General features: G+C 32.9%; 1 protein-coding gene across 1 annotated transcript in view; it reads right to left on the bottom strand.

Moving 5' to 3' along the window:
* Window positions 1-7,720: 7,720 nt before the first annotated feature.
* Window positions 7,721-26,649, bottom strand: part of LOC148609261 (actin-like protein 6B) — a 31,587-nt gene continuing 12,658 nt past the window's right edge. The window contains exons 10-14 of the mRNA XM_088541226.1: window positions 25,876-25,990; window positions 24,839-24,922; window positions 24,213-24,308; window positions 9,579-9,668; window positions 7,721-8,288 (exon numbers count right to left, since the gene is read on the bottom strand). Coding sequence (XP_088397352.1) covers window positions 8,208-8,288; window positions 9,579-9,668; window positions 24,213-24,308; window positions 24,839-24,922; window positions 25,876-25,990 — 466 coding nt within the window. The 3' untranslated portion in view covers window positions 7,721-8,207. The remainder of the gene's footprint in view (window positions 8,289-9,578; window positions 9,669-24,212; window positions 24,309-24,838; window positions 24,923-25,875; window positions 25,991-26,649) is intronic.

Genomic DNA, 26,649 nt, shown 5'->3' with positions numbered 1-26,649 from the left:
TGCGTTCTAAAGCGTGAACTGGGAACTTTCTTTGTAATATATGTAGTGAACAATATAACGTCGTGATAAAAAATATATCACACATTGACAATGACTACGGGTAGAAATACCCGGTATTCCGTCTTTTCTTAAGTGCAAGCATGCGTTTAAACTATCAGTAACCTCATATAGACATACCTTCAAGAAAAATTGAGATTCGACTTATTACATCCAATTTTCCCTAAAGACAACACTTGCACTAATCATGCAGGACATATGTTTGGATGTAGTTCATATCCTTGTGTTTGGAATTAATTGTAAAAAAATTAATAAATATTCGCAACTTTAATGGTAAAAAGCTATCTTGCTAACAATTAGCAAAAAAAAAAAATCTTATTTGCTGTGTACTCAAATAAAATTGAGTTACAAGTAAATGGTTCCCTATAGGATAAAACTAATTTTCAGTCAAACGATGTCCATAAGGAGAATTTCTTTTTTAAAATTATTAAAAAATCCATTTTCCCATTGAAATCTCCAATAAAATTGTACAATTTCACGATAGCATTGCACCACTAATATTTTTTGTACAATGACATAATCATACTCACATACACCATTGTACAAGATCACATCAACCTTGCAAGTCATCACAATTTCCCTTGTTATACATTATCACTTAACCATACCCTTAGAACAACATACAAAAACAACCATCGTATAACATCAACATACACCCTTATACAGCATCATCATACCCAAAGCACAACATCACCATACCCCAAGCACGGCATCATCAAACCCAAAGTACTACGTCAACATATCCCTAGTACATCAATGTACACCCATATACAGCATCACCATACCCCATATACAAAATAACAAATACATGTACCATAGTTATACTAACATCACTAAATCCATAGTACAACATCACTATACCCCTAGCACACCAACTAATACCTTTTACATTATTATCATACCCTTAACACAACATCACCAAACCAAAAGTACAACATCAACATACCCCTTGCACAACAACACAATACCCAATAAACATCACAAAAACCATAGTTATACATCACCACACCAGTATTTCAACATCACTATACCCAAATTTATATCTACTTACAGCCTTTTCAGCATCACCATACTCCGAGTAAAACATCACTACACTCATAGCACAATAACACTATACCCCTAGTACATTAACTTACACCATTAAGAGCATCACTAAATCACTACGGTCATAGCACAGCATAACAATATCCCTTGTACAATACAACAAATATATCACCAAACCACTGCAAAACATCACCATACCCTTAGTACAACATCACCACACCAATAGTACAACATGACCATGTCCCTTGTACAACACCACCATATCCTTTGTACAGCAACAGAATACCCCATATACAACATAACCAGCCCTTATTACATCAACATACACCCAAATACAGCACCACCATACTCTTTGTTCATCATCAATATATCAACCTGCTCTTAATACAACACCAAAACATCACTTTACCTCAAATACAACATCAAAACAATATGATAGTACAATATCACCATATCCCAAGGAGCAAAATCTCCATATCCCAAAACAACATCAACCTATTCCTAGTACAACATTTCGATACTTCAACAGCATCACAGCACCCATATACAGCATCATACTCTTTGTACACCATAAAAAAAATCACACTACCCCTAGTACAATTTCAAATCTATCATAGAACATCGCCCTACTTCAAGTACAATATCACCACACTTATTTACAACGTCATCACACGATAGTACAATATCACCATATACCAATTACAACATCATCATGAATGCCCAAGGCACAACATCACCGCATCACATATGTCACTATAACCCTTGTACAACATCACTTTACCCTAAGTACAACGTCATCGCACCCAGAGTACATCATCATCATACCCCACGTACAACAACACAATGTCCCAAAAACAACATCAAGTACCAATTGTTCAATAGTAACATAATAACCATAGTACAACATAGTACATCATCATCATATCCCTATGTATGAGATGCTGTCCAGATATGTTTTAGGGGCAACCTAAGTGTCTATATAATGCCATATGAGCCTAGACATCGTGAAATATCTGCTAAATTTTACACAGCAACATATTAATCCATTGTCCAGCTAGAGTATTTTACTAAAGTATAGGATTTACTTTATGTTCAGCATGAAGCTTCACACGTTGTCATGCTAGGTATACCCCTTGTTGTAAAGGAAGTGATATTGAACAACAACTAAAATCGCTTAAAATGCATGCCCCATCTATATAAAGCCACAAATCCACTTTGATTTCATTGGGAAGTGCAGTTTTTGTGATGAAAATTTTCTTTCATTCTGACCATGACACAAAACAGGTAAAACAAGGCAAGGTCTATTAAAGAACACCATACCCTTGTACAATGGTAGCTTAATAGACACCACTATACCCCTATACAATGGTACCTTAATAGACAACACTATACCCCTATACAATGGTACCTTAATAGACAACACTATACCCCTATACAATGGTACCTTAATAGACAACACTATACCCCTATACAATGGTAGCTTAAAAGACAACACCATACCCCCATACAATGGTAGCTTAATAGACAACACTATACCCCTATACAATGGTAGCTTAATAGACAACACCATACCCCCATACAATGGTAGCTTAAAAGACAACACCATACCCCCATACAATGGTAGCTTAAAAGACAACACCATACCCCCATACAATGGTACATTAATAGACAACACTATACCCCTATATAATGGTAGCTTAATAGACAACACTATACCCCTATACAATGGTAGCTTAATAGACAACACTATACCCCTATACAATGGTAGCTTAATAGCTCCAATAGACAACATTATACCCCTATACAATGGTAGCTTAATAGACAACACTATACCCCTATACAATGGTAGCTTAATAGACAACACCATACCCCCATACAATGGTAGCTTAAAAGACAACACCATACCCCTATACAATGGTACCTTAATAGACAACACTATACCCTATATAATGGTAGCTTAATAGCTCTAATAAACAACACCATATCCCTATACAATGGTAGCTTAATATACAACACCATACCCCCATACAATGGTAGCTTAAAAGACAACACCATACCCCCATACAATGGTAGCTTAAAAGACAACACCATACCCCCATACAATGGTACCTTAATAGACAACACTATACCCCCATACAATGGTACCTTAATAGACAACACTATACCCCTATATAATGGTAGCTTAAAAGACAACACCATACCCCCATACAATGGTAGCTTAATAGACAACACCATACTCCCATACAATGGTAGCTTAAAAGACAACACCATACCCCCATACAATGGTAGCTTAATAGACAACACCATACCCCCATACAATGGTAGCTTAAAAGACAACACCATACCCCCATACAATGGTACCTTAATAGACAACATTATACCCCTATATAATGATAGCTTAATAGCTCTAATAAACAACACCATATCCCTATACAATGGTACCTTAATATACAACACCATACCCCCATACAATGGTAGCTTAAAAGACAACACCATACCCCCATACAATGGTAGCTTAAAAGACAACACCATACCCCCATACAATGGTACCTTAAAAGACAACACTATACCCCCATACAATGGTACCTTAATAGACAACACTATACCCCTATATAATGGTAGCTTAAAAGACAACACCATACCCCCATACAATGGTAGCTTAATAGACAACACCATACCCCCATACAATGGTAGCTTAAAAGACAACACCATACCCCCATACAATGGTAGCTTAATAGACAACACCATACCCCCATACAATGGAAGCTTAAAGGACAACACCATACCCCCATACAATGGTAGTTTAATAGACAACACCATACCCCCATACAATGGTAGCTTAATAGACAACACCATACCCCCATACAATGGTAGCTTAATAGCTATAATAGACAACACCATACCCCTATACAATGGTACCTTAATAGACAACACTATACCCCTATATAATTGAAGCTTAATAGACAACACTATACCCCATACAATGGTACCTTAATAGACAACACTATACCCCCATACAATGGTACCTTAATAGACAACACTATACCCCCATACAATGGTACCTTAATAGACAACACTATACCCCTATACAATGGTAGCTTAAAAGACAACACCATACCCCCATACAATGGTAGCTTAATAGACAACACCATACCCCCATACAATGGTAGCTTAAAAGACAACACCATACCCCCATACAATGGTAGCTTAATAGACAACACCATACCCCCATACAATGGAAGCTTAAAAGACAACACCATACCCCCATACAATGGTAGTTTAATAGACAACACCATACCCTCATACAATGGTAGCTTAATAGACAACACCATACCCCCATACAATGGTAGCTTAATAGCTATAATAGACAACACCACACCCCTATACAATGGTACCTTAATAGACAACACTATACCCCTATACAATGGTACCTTAATAGACAACACTATACCCCTATATAATGGAAGCTTAATAGACAACACTATACCCCCATACAATGGTACCTTAATAGACAACACTATACCCCTATACAATGGTAGCTTAATAGCTCTAATAGACAACACTATACCCCATACAATGGTAGCTTAATAGACAACATCATACCCCCGTACAATGGTAGCTTAATAGACAACACTATACCCCTATACAATGGTACCTTAATAGACAACACTATACCCCTATACAATGGTAGCTTAATAGCTATAATAGACAACACTATACCCCTATACAATGGTAGCTTAATAGACAACACCATACCCCCGTACAATGGTAGCTTAATAGACAACACCATACCCCCATACAATGGTAGCCTAATAGCTCTAATGACAACACCATACCCCTATACAATGGTACTTTAATAGACAACACTATACCCCTATACAATGGTACCGTAATAGACAACACTATACCCCATACAATGGTAGCTTAATGGCTCTAATATACAACACTATATCCCTATACAATGGTAGCTTAATAGACAACACCATACCCCCATACAATGGTAGCTTAATAGCTATAATAGACAACACCACACCCCTATACAATGGTACCTTAATAGACAACACTATACCCCTATACAATGGTACCTTAATAGACAACACTATACCCCTATATAATGGAAGCTTAATAGACAACACTATACCCCCATACAATGGTACCTTAATAGACAACACTATACCCCTATACAATGGTAGCTTAATAGCTCTAATAGACAACACTATACCCCATACAATGGTAGCTTAATAGACAACATCATACCCCCGTACAATGGTAGCTTAATAGACAACACTATACCCCTATACAATGGTACCTTAATAGACAACACTATACCCCTATACAATGGTAGCTTAATAGCTATAATAGACAACACTATACCCCTATACAATGGTAGCTTAATAGACAACACCATACCCCCGTACAATGGTAGCTTAATAGACAACACCATACCCCCATACAATGGTAGCCTAATAGCTCTAATGACAACACCATACCCCTATACAATGGTACTTTAATAGACAACACTATACCCCTATACAATGGTACCGTAATAGACAACACTATACCCCATACAATGGTAGCTTAATGGCTCTAATATACAACACTATATCCCTATACAATGGTAGCTTAATAGACAACACCATACCCCTATACAATGGTAGCATAATAGACAATACTGCTTGGACATTAAACCCCAACAAACAAACAAAGACAACACTATTCCCCTATACAATGGTACCTTAATAGACAGCACCATACCCCTATATAATGGTACCTTAATAGACAACACTATACCCCTATACAATGGTAGCTTAATAGACAACACCATACCCCCGTACAATGGTAGCTTAATAGACAACACCATACCCCTATACAATGGTAGCCTAATAGCTCTAATGACAACACCATACCCCTAAACAATGGTAGCCTAATAGCTCTAATGACAACACCATACCCCTATACAATGGTACCTTAATAGACAACACTATACCCCTACATAATGGTACCTTAATAGACAACACTACCCCATACAATGGTACCTTAATAGACAACACTATACCCCATACAATGGTAGCTTAATAGCTCTAATATACAACACTATATCCCTATACAATGGTAGCTTAATAGACAACACCATACCCCTATACAATGGTACATTAATACACAACACTATACCCCTATACAATGGTAACATAATAGACAATACTGCTTGGACGTTAAACCCCTACAAACAAGCAAAGACAACACTATTCCCCTATACAATGGTACCTTAATAGACAACACTATACCCCTATACAATGGTACCTTAATAGCTCTAATGACAACACTATACCCCTATACAATGGTACCTTAATAGACAACACCATACCCCTATATAATGGTACCTTAATAGACAACACCATACCCCTATACAATGGTAGCTTAATAGACAACATTATACCCCTATACAATGGTAGCTTAATAGACAACATTATAGCCCTATACAATGGTAGCTTAATAGACAACACTATACCCCTATACAATGGTAGCTTAATAGCTCTAATGACAACACTATACCCCTATACAATGGTACCTTAATAGACAACACTATACCCCTATACAATGGTACCTTAATAGACAACACTATACCCCTATATAATGGTACCTTAATAGACAACACTATACCCCTATATAATGGAAGCTTAATAGCTATATTAGACAACACCATACCCCTATACAATGGCACCTTAACAGACAACACTATACCCCTATACAATGGTAGCTTAATAGCTCTAAAAGACATCACCATATCCCTATACAATGGTACCTTAATAGACAACACTATACCCCTATATAATGGAAGCTTAATAGCTCTACTATTATACCATACCTATAATACAATGGCAGCCTTTTAGTCCTGTAAGGCAACACTATAATCCTGTGCAATTTCACCTTTATTGCCATGGAAGACAAAACTATACTCCTGCAAAGTAGCAGCTTTATAGCACTGGAAGACAATCCCTGTACATTGGTTGTTTCATAGCTCTGTGAGACAACACTTTATCCCTGACAGCTATTGACAATAACATGACAGCTTTTTAGCTCTGTTTAACATTATACCACTGAACAAATGGCAGCATTGCAGCCCTGAAGGACACACTATAACCATGTAGAATGGTAGCTTTATAGTTCTGTAAGAACACGTTATTTTTCTTGTCTGTAGAATGGCAGCCTTATATCCTTTAAAGACAACACAATACATGGCGTACTCTTAAATAACACATACATTACACAGTTTGAGCTTTTTGAATAAGGTTATGTTATTAAAGACTAAAAGTTTTATGGTTGACATCATTAACTTGATAATCATTATGCTGTGGCCATCTCCATCATGAGAAAAGGTTCTTTCATTATGATATACTTTCCATCTTTTACCATTTTAACCTGAATTTTACATCATATTAGCAACCTGGCAGGTATTTTTAGATAAGCAGAAGATTCTTACCCTACCAGTACACCTGCTTGATACTCATGGTTAATTATGCATTCCAGATTGTTCACTTAGTCTTGAGTGTCTGTTATCTTAGTCAAGTACCATCTTATATATCTAGCAATTCTATATTTTCTTCAGAAGTAAAGGACATTTTGTAAAAAAAAAGACTTTATTACAAAACTGTACAACAGTCACTGATTGACCACCATATTTCAGATCTCAGGTAAACTTAACAAAATTACAAATTATGTTTTCTCATGATTCAAACATGCCTGTCATAATATTCTGTTTTGTCATTGTTAAAGTCCAAGAATTTCAAAGGTCAATAATAACCAAGTCTTTAAAATACATAAAATTGAAAGTCTGAAAATGACTGCTTCATTGTACTGGTACTGAGAAAAATCATGCTAAAAATTATAGACAGACAATTTATATTGTAACTTACGAGGTCAACCTAAATTATTGACAGACAATTCATATTTTAACTGACAAGTACAAGCTAATTCATAGACAGAAAATTCATATTGTAACTGACAAGTACCAGGTAACGTCCATAACAAGTAGCTCACAAGTCCATGAATGATACTTCCAATACAGTCTTAATGAACACATAAATTGGTAAAAGGTCTTTATTCCTTCATGGACATTTCCTTTCTACACAGGATTTTCCTCCCTCTTCAAATTCCTGTTTTGATATCCACATCTGTTGGAATGAACCCTAAAACAGAAATCGCCATTGATGTCGTTTGTATTATTGAAAATGAACTTTATAGAAAGTATGTCCTCCACAGAAAATAAAATACCCCATAAGTGATTTAAGCACGCAGATGAAAAACAAAATACAGAAGGTGCAGAATGATATCATGTAAAAAAGAATCTGCGAAAGTTTCATCAAATTCCATTAGATAGTTCCAGAAGATTTTAGGACAGGGTATGAATGAAAGGATGAACAGACAGGCAGACATCATTTTCACTATATACCTCCCACTTCTCAAGCAGGGGTATAAAAAAGAGACAACAAAAAAACCTTAGTCTCTAAACAACCTTAATCATTTACTTAGAAAAATCTGGTGGCCATATCATTTGTTCAAGTTAAGCAAAAATAAAATCCCTGATCCCTCCTTACACCATTCCTTTTAAGATTTCTTACAATCTACAGTAGTAGATTTATACGGCAAAATGTGTTTCCCCAAAAAGTTTCAATGAATACTTCGGCAGATGGTGGTAAAAAAAAGGTTGGTTTTTTTTCAAAGACTCTTACTTTTGCCATTCATACCAAATTTACTTCTATTTTTAGCTGCTAGCTATATTTTCAATTTCTGCATTTTCACAACATTTTCTAATTCAAATTTTCCTTAAGTAAAACGTTAGTTCAGAAGGTTGAATATAGGCAGATTTAAATACAAAGGGATTCTATGGAAACTTTCAGCAGACATCAGAACCACACAAAAGTGTAGAGGGCAATGAGGTAAACAACTCTGGTTTTCTAGAAACATCCACTGAGTCAAGTCCAGGGTAGTGGAAAGAGGAAAGGAAAACTATGTTACGTTGAACAAATCTAGTTATAGAACTTTGAAAAGCTTCTGGTGGCCATCTTGTTTGGTCAAACAAAACCTCTTGTTTGTAGTGGCACTTTCATATATCGTTCCTTCCAAGTTAGGCTAAAAACTGTAAAAAGGTTTTAATGAATTTAAGAAAAATTAGATATGTGAATTGGACCTTTTGCCAAGCTGAACTAAAACCCCGAAATGTTTATTCCCTTTCAACACTTGCTTTGATAAACAAAAGCAGTTCCCATGTCAGGAAGCAATATATTTACTGCTTTATGCGAGACAAAAAAAAATTTCATTTTTTCTCATTGCAACTGACAGGAAAATGCTAGTTACTTTCGAAAATTCAAATTAGAAAATGTTGTCAAATGCAGAAATAGAACAAAATATCCAGCAGCTAAAAAATGACAGAAAACTAGAAAATGGTTTAAGTGGGTTGCCTTCAGTTCAAAACTTACCAGAGATGCAAGGATTGAGCCACCTATCCAGCTACTAAATCTTCTCTCAGCACTACCTGTTGTACCAGAGATTATTTTCAACTTCATACTCTGAAAAGAACAAAGATATTTAAAATAAAAAGCTTAAGTTTGAGTCTGTTTAAAAACCAGGCAGGGGGTGATTCATCATATCTAAAGATAATTGAATAAGCTGTTCAAGTTCATTTGTTACATTTTAATATATCTTCAACCCAGAACTTAAACTGAAAAAAATCTCTTAAAATCAAGAAATTGTTCATGATTTGATCAAATATTAATAAGTCACAGGGTATTCAATTGTCAAATGGTAAATACATTTCAGAATTTTCCCAAGATCTTATGGAAACGAATCAAAACCAATCTGCTTTGATTTTTTACAATTTCTCCTACAATTTCATTAGAGCATATTTACAGTTCCAAGTCCTTGATCACTGACCACCAAGATAAATACATGAGTATATGGGTAGAACTAATTTATATCCTCAAGGTAGTGTAAGAAGTCCAGGTGACTGTTTCACAAAGCACTTGAAAAACTTGCTTACATGTAAATCCATAACAAACCAATTGGACTTACATGTACCTAAGTCTTATATAAGCTTTGTGAAATGGTGCACTGTGCCACAAAACTTAAAAGTATACTTAAGTTTGAGAAAATTCTTAACTTCTATGGTGACACTAAGCAAAGTCTAAGAATATGACAACAAAAAGTTAAAAAGAGTACTCTCCACTTTAGAGGCACTGGAGCATAATTTTTATTGAACTTACACATATATGTTTTGAGAAAAAAAACACTTCAATCATGGGCTGGTGTATAGTAAACAGCTTTCCTTAGTAAACAAACTGAAATGAACTCCTGTAACAAAGTCCAGCATGTAGTTATCACAAAATAACCTGTCTGTTTAATCTTAGATAAATTGAAAGAGAAACCAATCACCAAAAAAATAAACACGATAGTTTACAGGCTAATTAACGTACTCTCCAAACACAAAGATTTACATGTACATGTTAATCAAAACACTTAAAAAAATTAACTTAATTGCAGTTGGGAGTCATGATCCCCAGACAAAACATGGAGTTACACCATTATCTGTTCAGTTAATAGAATTATAAACATTCATTTTGTAGCTCAATTTAATTAGTTTAAATCAGAAAACCTGGCATAGATGGTTCTCATTTCTGGCAGTGCTCACAGTAACATTTCAAAACTTGGAAATCCACAAACATTAAAAATACATGAAGACTTTTAAGTTCTGTCTCTCTGTTGTTGGCAAGAAAACAATGGAGTAGGTGGGGTGGTGTGTTTTAATCTCTGCCAAAGTTTGAAGCTAGATTAGTGTTGAAAGTTTGGTTAAACCCAGGAGCAAGGCAGGGTAGTCATGTTGAAGGTCTGTCATGATGAGATTTTGATAGAACCATGTAATTACAGGATGTAATGTAAGATAGAATATCACTTGCCAAGAAAATCAGACATATGCTATTGAACTGTTAGAGAAGTCTTTACAGGAAAAGCATGAAATTTGCTTCCTATAACAAAATCATTTGTCATGTAAAGCAGACTGTAAACAGAATATGCTTTTCCTTGTCTATAATTATAAATTTTACAGACCTAAATCTGCACAAAATAAAAGTCCCGATAATTTTGTTGAAGTGCATGCATGTGGTGGGTATTATCACTTGGAGGAGAGCATAGTATGGTAAATGGCATTTGGAGGAGAAAACAGGTAGTTAATGTTACTTAGAGGAGAAAATAGGTGGATAGTGTCATTTGGAGGAGAGAGCATAGGTGATTTTGTAGCACATGGATGAGAAAATAGGTGGGTAATATCACTTGAAAGAGAATATATTTGGGTAGTATCACATGGAAGAGAAAATTAATGGGTAGTGGCACCTGGAGGGAAAACAAGTTTTGTCTGAAGAAACAGGTTAATAAATCTATTTTTATCAAGAAAATGTGTAGTCAGCACAACCATAATTTAAAGTATTATCATAAGGTTACCCCTTCTTCATAGAGAAAAAACTTCAGTGCAAACTTATACCTGAGATGAGACACATCTCCACATACTTTCATGGTGGGCATATGTAACTGGTTTTATATGACAACCAAAAGTAACATTTGCCAAATGGTAAGTAACAATCACCACACAGGTAAACCAACAGCTATCACCAAACATATCTTATTTCACCAATATTTCATTTATAATAAAGTTATGTTATTTTTACTCCATACATTATATATTTTTATGACATTGTGTAATCCTCTATTTCAAGGTTGATGTTCATCAGATACTTCAAGTCATACATAACTTATCATGAAAGCCCCATTACTTTATCATTTATGTTTTTGAAACATTTTAAAATCCCATTATGAACCTTTAATTTGGCAATAAAACAATAAAATCATCATTCATCTTCTTGCCTTACTGCCTGTATCTAATTTTATACCTCTCTCTTATACAGTGTACTATTATGGAACACTGCACTATTTAAAAGGGTTAGTCAGTTACCTTCTCTAACAAACTGATGGGGTTTGCAGATTAATGAAGTCCACAATTTCTGATATATTGGTTTGTTACTTTCCCCTAATCTGTAAGAGCAGTTAATATAAACTTATCATATAAAAAATACAGCATTTTCTTAAATATCCTGTTAACATTTCATATTTAGAAGTGACTAGCATTTAATATCAAGAAAAAATTAAATTTGCAGGCATTGTCATGCTATTGCTCCACTCATTTCATAGGAGGTGTAGGCCAGAATATTTACTTTCAACTATATTTATTTCCAAAAAAAATTGCCAGCCCCCTCCATAGAATCCAATGGTTAAACAGGCAGGTTTAATTACTACAAACTTAATAATACAGACCAACAAAAGCAGGACCGTTAACATGTCTGGAACTACATCAATGTCATTTTTCTGATAATTATGGCAAATCTTCAAAATTTGCATAAACATTTTGTAAAGTTTGCATAATAATGGTTCAATATTTTTTAATTAAAAATTACACAAAGTATGTATACCTTAACATGATGAACAAACAAACAGATGGAACTGAACAGCTAGTAAACCTGTTATAATCTTAGGTAACGCCAGTAAAAATCATTGCTCATAGCCAGGTATAGTTTTCAAACAGATGGAGCTGAGCAGCTAGTAGACCTGCAGGTAAAAATCATCGGTCAGGTATAGTTTTGGAGGTCTAACTACCAATACTTATTGTTGATTTCCTAATGTCTAGTAAATATTATAGACTTCTAAGCAAAATAGATGTGGTAAAACTATGTAGTATGACTTTAAATATGTTGTAAGTTTCATGGGCTGACCAACCCACACACATTTTAAAGCTGCATTGTCTGCCCTAGAAAATGGTTGGTACACTACAGATGATAAATATTTCAACAAAGTCAATTGAATATTAAAGGATGAAGTCATAACAAAAAAATTCTTTAGAAAAAAAAAAACACTTTGTTTTACACTGGCATGTTAGATCAGAACTAACAACTACAGTTTCAGTGTGCTTAAACATGTGTCTTCCTGTCCTTCATTAAAATACTTAAACATTTTCATGTACTTGACCTCAAGTCAAATATCAAGGTCATGTGAAGTTATAGTGCAAGGTGAACCACCAATACTACAAGCATCTATGATCAAGCTCTACAGACTTATCTTGACAAAGTTTGAATGAGAAGATGAAATTATTTATGCTTAAATAATAACCCTCTAATAGAAAAAGATAATTCGCTATATCATTAATTTTGTGCAAACACTTTCAAATACTTATATTCTATGTTTGCCACATATTGTGCTTTATAGAGAAATTCTAGATGTTTAGGTTTCAGAACCTTCAACAACAGAAAAGAGATAAGTTTATAACAAGAGTTTTAGTGACTTCATGCAGACAGTAAGTATATAAAATAAGAAAGTAAATGATTTTTCCATCTGTAGCACTGTAAAATGACTAATTAGTAAGGTAAAGCATATTACCTGGGGATTGGAAAAAATCCAAAATCATTTCATAATTAGAAATATTTATTATTTGAAAATGTTTAAGTATTGTACATGGTTTCTACGCCTTGAATCATTTATTTTGTTTCAATATCTTCATGAAGGGGGTCTGTAGGGTATCATCAATATTGTCTTACACAACATGAAGTCTGAACAATGGGTACAGGGTACCATGAATATTTTCTTGAAGGTATGATACATACTGTCTGGAGGTATTATAAATATTGACTTGAGGGTATGATACATATTGTCTAGAGGGTATTAGAAATATTGTCTTGAGGGTATGATACATATTGTCTAGAGGGTATTAGAAAGGTATTAGAAATATTGTCTGGAGGATATTATAAATATTGTAGGAAGTGTATGATACATATTATCTGGAGGATATTATAAATACTGTTTGAATGGTATGATACATATTGTCTAGAAGGTATTAGAAAAGTATCAGAAATATTGTCTGGAGGGTATTATAAATATTGACTGGAGGGTATGATTCATATTGTCTGGAGGATACAAAAAAATTGTCTGGAGGGTATGATACACATTGTCTGGAGGGTATCATGAATATTGTCAAGAGGGTATGATACATATTGTATGGAGGGTATCATACATATTGTCTGGAGGGTATGATACATTTTGTCTAGAGGGTATAATAAATATTGTCAAGAGGGTATGAAACATTGTCTAGAAGGTATTGTACATATTTTCTGGAGGGTATTATAAATATTGTGTAAAGTGAATGACACATATTGTCAGGAGGGTATTTTAAATATTGTCTGAGGGGTATTGCCTGGAGGATATCATACACATTTTGCAAAAAAAAAAACAACGTATATTTCTGACATGTCAAAACTAGAAAAACGGTGAGGAAAGCACACAAAATTGATACCCACTCCTCCATTTGATATTCATGCACTTTTGACTTCCAAATTGAATTTATAAAGAGGGTGCACAACGGTAATATGTAATTAAGATTCTGTGCAAATTTCATTAAGTTCCTTTCAGTTGTGTCCAGTGAGTTACAGATAAGAGATGGGTACCGCCACGCCATGGAATGATAAAGTACAAGTTTGCTGATGTGAGACCTCAAAATGTAGATCAAAATTCAAAATATTAAGTGCACATATTCAATACTAAATAAAGATTCTGTGAAAGTTTCATTAAATTCCACACCTTGGTATAGGAAGAAAGAGTAATCAAGGCAATCAAGATTATAAAGAAAATCATAAGAATAAGGACAAAGACAGGGACAATAGACACATACAACAAAGAAAAAACCAAAATGTTCAAAGAAACAAAAGTAAACTTGAAAAGCTGTGAGCAAACTCATTAATTTGATACCCCCTCTCCAACAAGGTAACATGCCCTTTTGGTATACATATTGATTTTGATCAAAATTTGAAATAGCAAGTGCACAATGGGAATATGTAGTAAAAATTCTGTGAAAGATTCATTCCATTACATTCAGAGGTATAGGATGAGTAACAGATAATGTTTTGATATGTGAAACCCCTATATTCATACATGACAAAGTCCATGTTTTGATATGTGAAACCCCTAAACTGATTGGATCAAAATCTAAAATGACAGGTGCACAATGAAAATATGTAATAAAGAATATATATATATATATATATATATATGTAATATATGTATAATACCAGATATTTGCTAGCCTAATTTTAGCAAATGTCCTAAATCCATAGCCACATCAGTTTCAGAGAAGAGACACTGCTTTTGTTACCAAGAAATTTTAAGATTTGTGTGATATAAAGTATCTTAATACTAGAAACTGATACGAAAAAAATAAATAAATCTTGATCTTGAAATTCCCTCCCCAATTCTAAAATTCTGAAAAAAAAATTATTTTTTTAGGGGATGAAGGGAGGGGCTGAGAATTTACTAATTTCATTTGGCCTTGACATTAAAAAAGGTTGGGTCAGACTTTTTGCTATTAAAGGATATGAAATCTTATTTATAGATGTATCTTTCTTTCGTTTTTGATTTATTTCCCGTGAAGACAGCTGCATGTGACTCTGTCTTCACTGGCAAAGCCAACCAATCAAAAGTGAGGCAAAAAAGTAGTCAAAAGATAATGTTTTGTAGTACCATATTTCAGAAAGAAAAAAAATATTCAAAAACTTTCTTCTATTTAACCATGCCATTGTGTCTCTATTTTATTATTCTAAGCAATTATACAATAATTGATTTTACTGATGATCTTATTTTATGGTATTTATTTATAACTGACATAACACACATTTTCACAAGGGCAGATTAATTTGCTCCATTTTTCAACATCTTTCATTAATACAGTAATTTTAAATGAAAGGAATAGGTTTGTGTACTCGTGAATAGTAAAGATCTGGAATATCTTCCACTCTTGCGAGATATCTGGGATCTTCACTACACACTCCTTTAAGAACCTAATATTCTTCACAATTTTATGAAAAAATGAAAATCTTTTTGAATTTTTGAACACAATCATCTCAAAACCAATTTTGAAGACCTCTGTTAATTCAAAATAAGTCTACAGAAAAAAAACCCTGGCACAAGGAGGAAAACCTTTAGGGCAGTAATATAATGTATGATCTAAACATTAAAAAACAAGGTACCATAACAGTACCAGTCTTAACAAATGATCAGACTTTAGTGTATTACATCATTCTCTGAGGAAAATATCTTTATCATAAACATTTTTGGGATGGCACTGAACACATTTTTGTTACCCACAGGGAACATCATCATTAACCAATAATTGCTTAACTTAAGGAGCAATTTTTAAACAAATTCCACCAATATGACTTCTTACAGATACTATTTCAAATATGCTATAATGAGACCTAATAAATGTCTTAAGTCTTGATAATGTACTTTACTTTTTCACCATTTGTTAATATAATAAAGCCACAATCTGAGGCAAAAAAAAGGAGCTAGAAAAACTGTGAGAAATGTTGACTAACTTGATACCCCCACTCCCCATCTGACAACATGCATCTTTTAAATTCCATTTAGATTTGAATCAAAATCTAAAATAGGACAAGCACAACTGGAACATGTAATAAAGATTCTGTGAAAGTTTCTTTCAATTCCATCTAGTGGTATAGGAGAAGTAACAAATAAGAAATTATTAAAAAATGACAGTCTGTGTTTTGCTATGTGAAACACGTAAATTGATTTGGATTGTGCACAATGTGTGCAAGTGTGAGTATATGTCTGTTTCCTGATGCCCTACCTACTCTATTTTTTGTGCCTACCCTTAACATCTTATGGCCATTTTGGCTCCAGCACTGTTTAAGTCTAGATTGTTTCTGCAATAACTCATTGTAGAATGTTTTGGAAAAATAATACATAATTTCCCTACATACCGTCATATTTTTATGTGCTGGTAGCAGGAAACAAAACTATGAATTTTTTTTTACCTGAATGATCCAAACCATTGAAATAATGAATCAGTTGACGAAATTTGTTCAAAATTAAATGTCACCAGCCAGTTGCGAGAAAAATGAGAATGTTGAATACAGTATACATTTTTTCAGGCTTTAAATTAAAAAAAAATTCCTTAAGATCATTTTTCAATAAAACTTTTCCTTATCCTACTAAACAAGAAGAAATCAAAGTCCTGAGTAACCTCCCTTTACCTAATGTTTTGTAATTTGAAAACTGTAGTTTTATAACTCAAGAACATTTGATACTATAGATGTTATTTGGCAACATTGATTCAAACCAATTTTAACCAATTATCTCATGTGCATTTATTTACTTTTGATGTGGTAATGGCCAAAAAACTTCAAAGCATAGAGATTTACAAATGTTTTCACAAAATTCCAACAGTCTTGCTTTGAAATTATTTAATACAAAAGTGCAATAAAACCGAAATTAGAAAATGAAAAGATAAAATGCAATAAAAAGTATGTTAATACCTTGCCTTGCACTTACACAAAATGATTCAGAGAAAGAAGATTATTTAGGTGAAAATACAATGTACATGAGAGAAGAAATAAATATGTAAATAGCAGAATTATTTTTTCATTGGTAATTACATAGAATTACTCACATAAAAATTATAAATGTTATATGTTAGCAATTTTATTCATGAAGAATGTAAACATTCTTAAAAATGCACATTTCAGCATAACAAGCATATCTAAATAAAATATAATCATCTCATTTCTACCAAGGCTACTGTACAATATTGGAACAATATTTATATTTATGAAACAAGACATGTTGGATGAATAGTTACTTTGACCATATCCTTGACAAACTAAACATACAGAGAGTCAAAATGTTACTCCACAAACCAACAATATTTTCCTAATGACTTCCTAGGAAACAATATGATCATGTATCTACAGTATTACATCAGTTGATGTTTGTATTTAAGGATTATGTCAAGATAATAAGATCAAGTTATGTTTTTGTAATTAAGACTGAAGTAGTGACTGCCTAATTTAATGAGAACAGGACAAAGAGTTTATAACAAGTACTATCTTTAAAAAAGATAGCCCATACAGTAAAATTTGGTTTTTTTTTACTTATAATTTTCATCAGGAAATAACGCATGGCACGCAATTTCAATTTCATTTTTCTATCCCCACTAAGTTATCAGTATTTGGCCAATCTGGAAACAGAATTTTGATCAGGTGACTTGCATTTCCATGGAAGAACGTCTTTAAGGTCAAAGGGTAAAAAGCGAAACTATACTGACTGCGTTGGAAAAAGCAAGAAGCACAATGATTGAAGAATATAATCACATTTTAATTGCATTTCAACATATTGTAGACATAAGCAACCAGTCTATGCAAGTAAAAACATACTGAAAATGATACTAAAAATCAATATGCTACTTAATTTGTCACATCTTGGAAATACCCGGATTATGGCAAAATAAATGTCTTACAAGTCATATCAGGATACATGTGGGAAAAGAAAACTGTTTTTTCAAATCATTCAACTTTCCACACTAAAAGTATAACATATTCAAAATATTCACTTTTTAAAATACAACCAGTACTTTAAAGACATGATTTACAAAGAGTTTGCAATTTACAACTAACTTACAAATTAGAGATTTAAGTTACACATACTTGTATCATAATGATTTACTATCTTAATTTACAATCAATTCAAATGTTAAAAATCCTATAACTTTATGACCCATTTTAATATATGACTGCACTAATTATACATGGTTCAATGCCTACAAGTATGTCAGTTTACCCTAGTTTATAAAAGGTCATTGCAGAAAATACTATCAGTAGTGTCTTTATTAAAATCTAGAAATTCTATGGAGTTATGATGAATTATGGTTACGCGAGACATTTATCAACAGATGAAAAATTACATCTGCAAGGATATATGAAATTATCTGCCCTTAAAAAATTAATGATCTAAAACCTTTTAATGTAAAACAGTCCATCTGTTTGAGTACATCTATTAGTGGTTTAAGAAATAAAATATAGCACTTCAAAGACAAGCTGAGTTATTTCCCTTGGACAAACCAAACCACTGTATAGAACTGAAAGGCCTTTCATCAACACACTATTTTTGTGATTTACTCCTGCCTAGTGTACCTGTATCATTTTTATATATCTAGTCTTATTCAGATGTGGTTTCTTTAATCTAGAACACACAGGAGTGCTCTGCAACATGGGAGGTTGAAACACAACATTAAAATGATCATTTTGGCATAGACAGTTGTTAAGATAGAATGATGTATTTCTCCCAATTAACTAAAGCATATAAGTGCACTTATTTTAATTCTATGGAGCATTTAATGACGAGTACCATAGCATTTAGAGAGAAACTGGCATGGACTTAAAAGTTTATCCAATGCATGGAAAATGAGAAGTGTATTTTTAGACCTGAAGTCTCTACTGAACTTTTCCATAGCTATCTTTCTGTTTCACTTCCCTATAACATAAACTGAACAATGTAATATTACTCATGATATAATTGGGAAATCTACCACTATATTTTTTCCAACAAAAAAAAGTTATAAAAAAACAAAGGACAGAGGTCTATAAGCTTCTGCTAAAGCCATAATATTTTCACTTTACCATTTTTTTCATTATAAACTATTCATCCAAATAATCAAGGCAGCAGGAAGATACATAGAAAATCCATCCACCATTGATGAAAATATTTGAATGAACAATTACCAAATGACCACAAAAGGAAGATTCACCAACAAGAATGACATTAAAGACTAATATACCACTATTAATGAAATGATGCACGCTGAGTGTGCACTTTCAAACAATTTGATCTGAATGTCGTAACAAAGATAGTTCAATGACGCAACTGGCCTGTGAGTACATTTGACCTGGATGCCAAGACAAAAAATAGATAATATGTTATAGGCTTCCTTAATTATCTATGATTATTTAGAGAGTCAGTAGACCTGATGGAGGGATTCGGCTCATGCATCACCCTCCAACAAAATCTTGTGACTTTCTAAATTACCATAGACGGTCACCTGGGAGCTTATAACTTATAATATACACAGAAATCTTAATTGTAGGCAAGGTACAGAACCGAAAAAAAACAAAATTTTGGGATTAAGAGTGTCAATGAAATTCTGATATTTTTTACCCTAATTGGGTCATTGTCTCTTTGACATATTATCAAAATCCATTCTTGTAATATTTAAAGTGCTATTTACATGTAACCTTTGAAGTGTTTAAGGTTGAGTGAATGTCCTCAGTGGCTTCATGGTTTCTTGCAATAAACATGACTTCATCAAACCACAATAAAAGAAAAAACAAAAGCCAGACAACTCTTTAAACAGAAATTTTAAATCAATTAAATAATGTGTTATATAAATATATCTAATCACTTTATCAACATCTAATCATTCCTTCTAATCTGAGAAAACTGTGATGGAAAATGGACACCCCCATCACTATAAATCCCCGCCCCTCACACTTTTCAAGCTGGCAGTATACATTTCATAATTAATTGTTTTCAGGACCTTTTCAAACCAACTAAACCTTCCTTTTGTGGTATGGAACATTTAGGTTCAGCTTAGACACTTTTATATTGCTCAAACTAGAATAATGTTTTTAAGTTATGGTATATTCTTATTAAAGAATTTTATCAAATTCTTATTCATGGGACTTTCTGCAAAATAGTTAATAACAACAACATTACCAAACACTATTCGGTTCCATAATCAAGTCAAGTCCATTAATCTGACAAAAAAATTTACACTACCAAAATAGCTGGTACTGCAACGGTCCTGACTTGGTACAAGTATTCAAATGAAATGGTGGGTTAAATCTCAGTTTTCTAGTATGCCAACCATCCCTCTTCCATTGTGATGTGAATTAACCAGTGGTGATTAAATAGCATTCACACGCTATAGTGTCATAGTCAGTAAATCAGTGGTCACATCAGCACAAAGAATAATTAACAAAAAGCAATCACTCATTGTTTCAGAAGAAACTGAATTTTTTTTTCATTCAAGGACTGATATGGTAAGAAACCTTTAGAGACACATATCCCTCATTCAGAAGTCCGTTACACAGATATTTATGGTGTTTGAGGAATCAGGTAGTAAGTACTTGCTCTAGTGTAGTGAATCAATTGTGAAATATAAACACCATATGCAGGAGATGAAGGTATATTTCTGAATAGATAAGGAAAATTTTTAATTTTAAAACTAAAGTCGTCTCTACTATCATGTCTTAGTACTGAGATAACCACTGTTGTGGAATTCCAGATGTAGGTAAAAAAAAAGAGGGCGAACAAGCTGTTTCTGTAGTCTCCTGGTGGATATATTGAAGGTAACCATTTATCAAAAGAAGGGTTTTTAATGGACATTACATCATCAAAATATATGTATGTGAAATTAGAGGAATTAGCACCATATATATTTTTATTTTTTTTACGAGATTCTACAGAAATTCAGTCCCATATGAATACAAAAAACAAGTCAGCTAGGAGAGCGGCAAAATAAAATCCATTGGAATGCCAACTTGTCACTGAAATATAGCTCCTCCAAAGGTGACAAATATGTTATCATTGAGAATATCAAGTATGCTGCAACCTGCTTTCCTGTGTAGCACACTTTACCCTTCTGAGATGTTTTAGAAAAATATGTGAAATTGTAACCTAGGACAACATGATTTCTAGAATTTTCAAAAGATTTACAAATAAGTCCTTTTAAATGAGATTTCTATTTATCACATAGTGGAAAGATTTGAGATTTGAGAAGTCAAAAGTTTGAAGAGAACTAATTTTCGAAAAACTACGAGATTTTAGGTTTTGAAGTAAATCTTAAGAATATTTAAGTATCCACATATGATTTTATGCCACTACGAGAGTAATCAAGTAATAACCAAGTAATTGCACAAAACCAAGTGTCTTAAGTTTATAATGTCAAGGATGATGACAAAGCCATACCATTATACAACAGCTACAAATTTTGTTTTTGTTTAGATATATTTAATAAAAAGAAAATAACAACGAGTGAAAAATGTGCAGATATTGTGCCAACTTCTGAAAAATTTTTAATGATCCCTGAAAATATGTTATCCTATTTCTGTTCGCTGGAGATATTTTACAACAATACAATTAAAGGACAACTAATAAATTTTACATGTTTTTTTTCCTTAGTTAATGACAGCTAAATCTGAGTATGCTAGTTTGAACTAAAAGGCTTTGCTGAGCACAGCTTGATATGACTGCATATATCAACATTCAAACTTGATATAGTTTTGATTGTGATCATATATTTCACTATTGAGATGTTTACAAATCAAGTCATTGTCTGGACATCAGGAACATCCCTGTTTCTGACCCCTTATTCCTAGTTGGTTTAAGGTCTCACTAACCACTTCTAACGTTTCCATTACTTTACATGTTAAAAAAGTAATTTTCAAAGTCTCACTGTGAATTCCCAGGACAAATGACATCTTAAAGCTGCATACCATTGCGAAGCTTGGAAAATAAGGCTTCCAAAATCATTATGCTAATGGTACGATCATAGTAGAACTTCTTCACAAAATTTACTTGAATAAATAATACTGAAAATCCACATTTTTACCTGTCTGCTAACTGACAGCATGGAGGCAAATTACTCACACACATGTAAACAATATTCATACACTTTTGTAGTTAATTACATATATGATTTTAAAGTACACATTCTCAGCTTTATTTTGACTACTTTTAATCATAATACACACAAATAATGCACTTACAATGCATATGTCTAGGTTCAGTGTGTTTTTGGTACTACATAGGGGGGTGGCCATTTGACCCGGAAGTGGTTAGTGAGACCTAAGTCATAATCCAAAATCAATCCAAGCCATCAATTGGTAGTATGGAACTTTGTGGAACAATTATAAAAAGATCCAATGTCAAGTTAATGTCTCGATATCAGGAATATGCATGTTTCTGGCCCCTTTTTTTGGCCCACATTAGTCTTATCCCAAAAATCAATCCCAGCCTGACCTTTGAGGAAAAGAATATCAAGGAGTAAAGTTTTTTTTTTTGTTTTTGTTTTTTAACAATTATACATAGATTTATTTACAATTCCTGCAATACATATAAATCCCCTTATAGCCAAGGGTAGCTGAATAAGGGGTTCCCTTTTTAACGCCACTCATACCCAGGGAACATACCAGAGCAGAAGTAGAAGATGTATAGGTAAATTCTATGTAGGGTAGCTGGACAAGGGTTCCCTGTTTTAACACCACTCATACCCAGGGAATATATTTGAGTAAAAGTAGAAGATGTATAGGTAAATTCTATGTATTGATTGATTTTGACCCTTTCTTGGCCACTAATTCTAAAACAGTTGGGGCCATATAATCCCCAAAATCAACAACAACCTTACTTTTGTGGTTTGAAACCTTGTTACAAAATTTCTTAAAGACCAACCAACTAATGTTCATGCTATCACACAAAACAAAGTGTCTACAGATGACATATAATTATACAGAACACAAATTTCAAAGGGCAATAACTCTATCTCAATCTCAGTCAAGAGGCATCAAAAGCACATCATCTGTTCATGTTTCATTAAAAACTGTGAAATAATGAAGACAAAAGAGTAATTAATTGACAACTTATGCAAATTTTTCATAGATCAAAATGCAATAAAAAAAAATAACTGAACTGCACACTAATTCAAACTATGAATAGAGGCCATAAAAAGTTCATAACACATCTTTCATCTCATTAAATACATGCATAAATATACAGACACAGTAGTTTCACAGGAGAAGATTTTTGAAAAATTGTTAATGGATGATGATGACAACACATGCCAAGTGATGGCAATAGCTCATGCAGCCTTAGGTCAGGTGAGCTAAAAAGGATCTGAAGTAAATCAATCCAACATTTGAAATTTTCAAAGTGAAGAGGTCAAGAACTCCTAAATGGTAAATGCAAGAACTTAACTGTATTTTATGGTCAACAGTATTGTGTTAAAATTTAAAAAGATTCAGTTGAATGGTTCTTTTAATTTCATCCATAAATCGAACGACAAATAAACAAACAGACTGATAAGCAGACTTAAAAATAGCTATATTAACTCAAGCTGTCAAGTCAAGAAATAAAATAATTTATTCTTGGGGGTTTACTATATGTAATAAAGGACTTACAGGAGGTGTTTTGGCACTGAGGTCTCTGTTTAATCTATCTGTAAATCCCTGCAGTAATGTGTTACCTCCCGTTACTATCACACTGCTATACAAACTCTGAAAAACAAAGCAGATGTTAACTCAAAATACATTGTAAAAATCAACAATTTTCTTTCACAAAAGGAATTCTTAATCCTATGTCCCCCTTTTTTAAGAAAGAAGAATAAATTTCATATATACCCTATTTACATTAAGTCATATAACAGATTTGAAATCTACCCATCAATTGAGAGTAGAGATAATGGAAACAGAATTTGGACGGACATGGTGACTTCAATATAAAACCTACTCCTTGAGTGGAGGTATAAATACAATATATATTGATGAAATGAAATCCTGGAATTCAAAACTTCTAAACTATATAATTATGTTTGAGAGTGTAAGAAATGAATTAAAGAATCTCTTTCAGTTAATTATGATATATCCAGGTTGTCAAGCCTCTAACAAGAAATTTAAAATTTAAGTTTTTGATACTTGAGACAATATAATACATCAAGTATTTTGTTTTTTAGATTCCTGTTTTTTTTTTCAAAATCAAACTTTTAACAGATTGATTGTCATACTTAGTCCCCCACAACCATACTTACTGATCTGATATCAATATCACACATCCCTACACTGGTTGTTACAACATTGCCAACACTCAACATAGAGTTACCACTCGGTAAATCCTAAAAAAAACATAAAAAAATATATTTTCAAATATTATCATAGACAATAGGAAAATTGTACATTATTAAACAGTCATTTTATTATCATGGTCTATTAGAAATAATTGTGTTTCCTTTGATAAGCCATGTCAAGGTCTATGAAACTTATTGGTACCTTTCTCCGGTTATCATAATCATACTACATTTGTTAAATCAGGTTATGAACAGTCTGATATTGCTACTGAACATTGTCAATGTAAATATTCAAAAGAAATTCATCATTATATTTCAATAAATTTTAAGGTCGTGTGTTATAACATAAAATCAACTGATTGCTACATTTATTTATTTGAAAAGATTCAAGTTATCATTCTCATAGAGATGATAAACTTGACAAATCATTTGTTCCCAAATAAACCCATATTCAGATTTAATACACTCCTCTATATTAACCATTAAGAGCAGCAGATTGTAGATTACCTATGACAATAACTTTGTTCTTATTGTAGCTGTCAAATCCTTGCTTAACGTATACGGCACATGAAACTTTTTTTTAAGAACTCATTAACAACTGTATTCTTGCTAAGAACTATTAGGAATTTCAGACAATGTCTTAACTACCAATCAATATAAAATTCAGGCAATTTGAAAAGTAGAGGTGACACAAGTTCCAGAAAAACCAAATAAAAATTGGAATTATGAATTTTCAGTATACAAATGCCTTATTTACTATATTCCATTTTGTATATAGATCTTTATTTTGGAGAAAACTATACATAACATTACATGTCCATCTTAAATCTACAGAATCAGAAATATAACTCCTGCAAAATGTCATTTCATATAAAGTCTATATAACTTCTGCCTTAAAATGGTTTATGTGGTGTGTAACTGCTTCTAAATAAGAAATTTTGTGGGTTTTAGACATGCATCTCCTGTCTGATATTTAACAAGACTTCCACTTATATACTCACTTTAATAGCATTAGGATCGAACAACCCTTCACAGACTTTATACTTTTCATAACCAAAGTCATGGTTGTAACCATTGGGAAATTCATAGTGTACATTTGGCATTGTTTCTGCTGTACTGTAATAAGAAAAAAACACATTCATCAACTATATAAATCTAAAAGAACACACAGATATTTTTTAATTGAAAATTCTAATACAGTAAATGACCTGACATTGTGTTATAAAAGTTTCAAACATGTGTACTGTGAAAGTACTTTTATTCATGGGTACCAATTTTCCTGGTTTAGGCCAAAAATGTTAGACCATAGATTTTTGAACATGTTGATTTGACCATTCCATCTTACAAATGTTTTGAAAGTTTCCTTTTGTTGGGAACCAAATTTCATAGGTTACCAAATCCTAAAAAAAAAAAACCCAAAATGATAATTCATCAACAATAATATTTTTACAGTATTTCAAAATGCATCTTATTTATACTATTTTTTCACATTTCATGACCTATATGATTACATGTTTTCATCCTTTATCCCTAACAAGAGGCTCTCAAAAGAGCCTGAATCATTCAGCTGGCTTAATAAGCTACATGTTATTTGTTGTAAAAGTGACCCTGTTTTTTCATGGAAATAAAATCCCAACACTCATATCTAAGCAATAATAAAATCAACTTTCATTGAATTCTGTCAAGTAGCTTCGCGGGAGAAGATTTATGAAAATATTAACATTAAAAAATAGCAAAAGTACATAAAAAACGGCATTAACACCATCATGGCTTTA

Source organism: Perna viridis, chromosome 8, assembly GCF_037379345.1.
Source record: "Perna viridis isolate PV_CMFRI_1.1 ecotype Kerala chromosome 8, ASM3737934v1, whole genome shotgun sequence".
NCBI classification, from domain to species: domain Eukaryota; kingdom Metazoa; phylum Mollusca; class Bivalvia; order Mytilida; family Mytilidae; genus Perna; species Perna viridis.
This window is presented reverse-complemented; position numbering and strand designations above follow the sequence as displayed.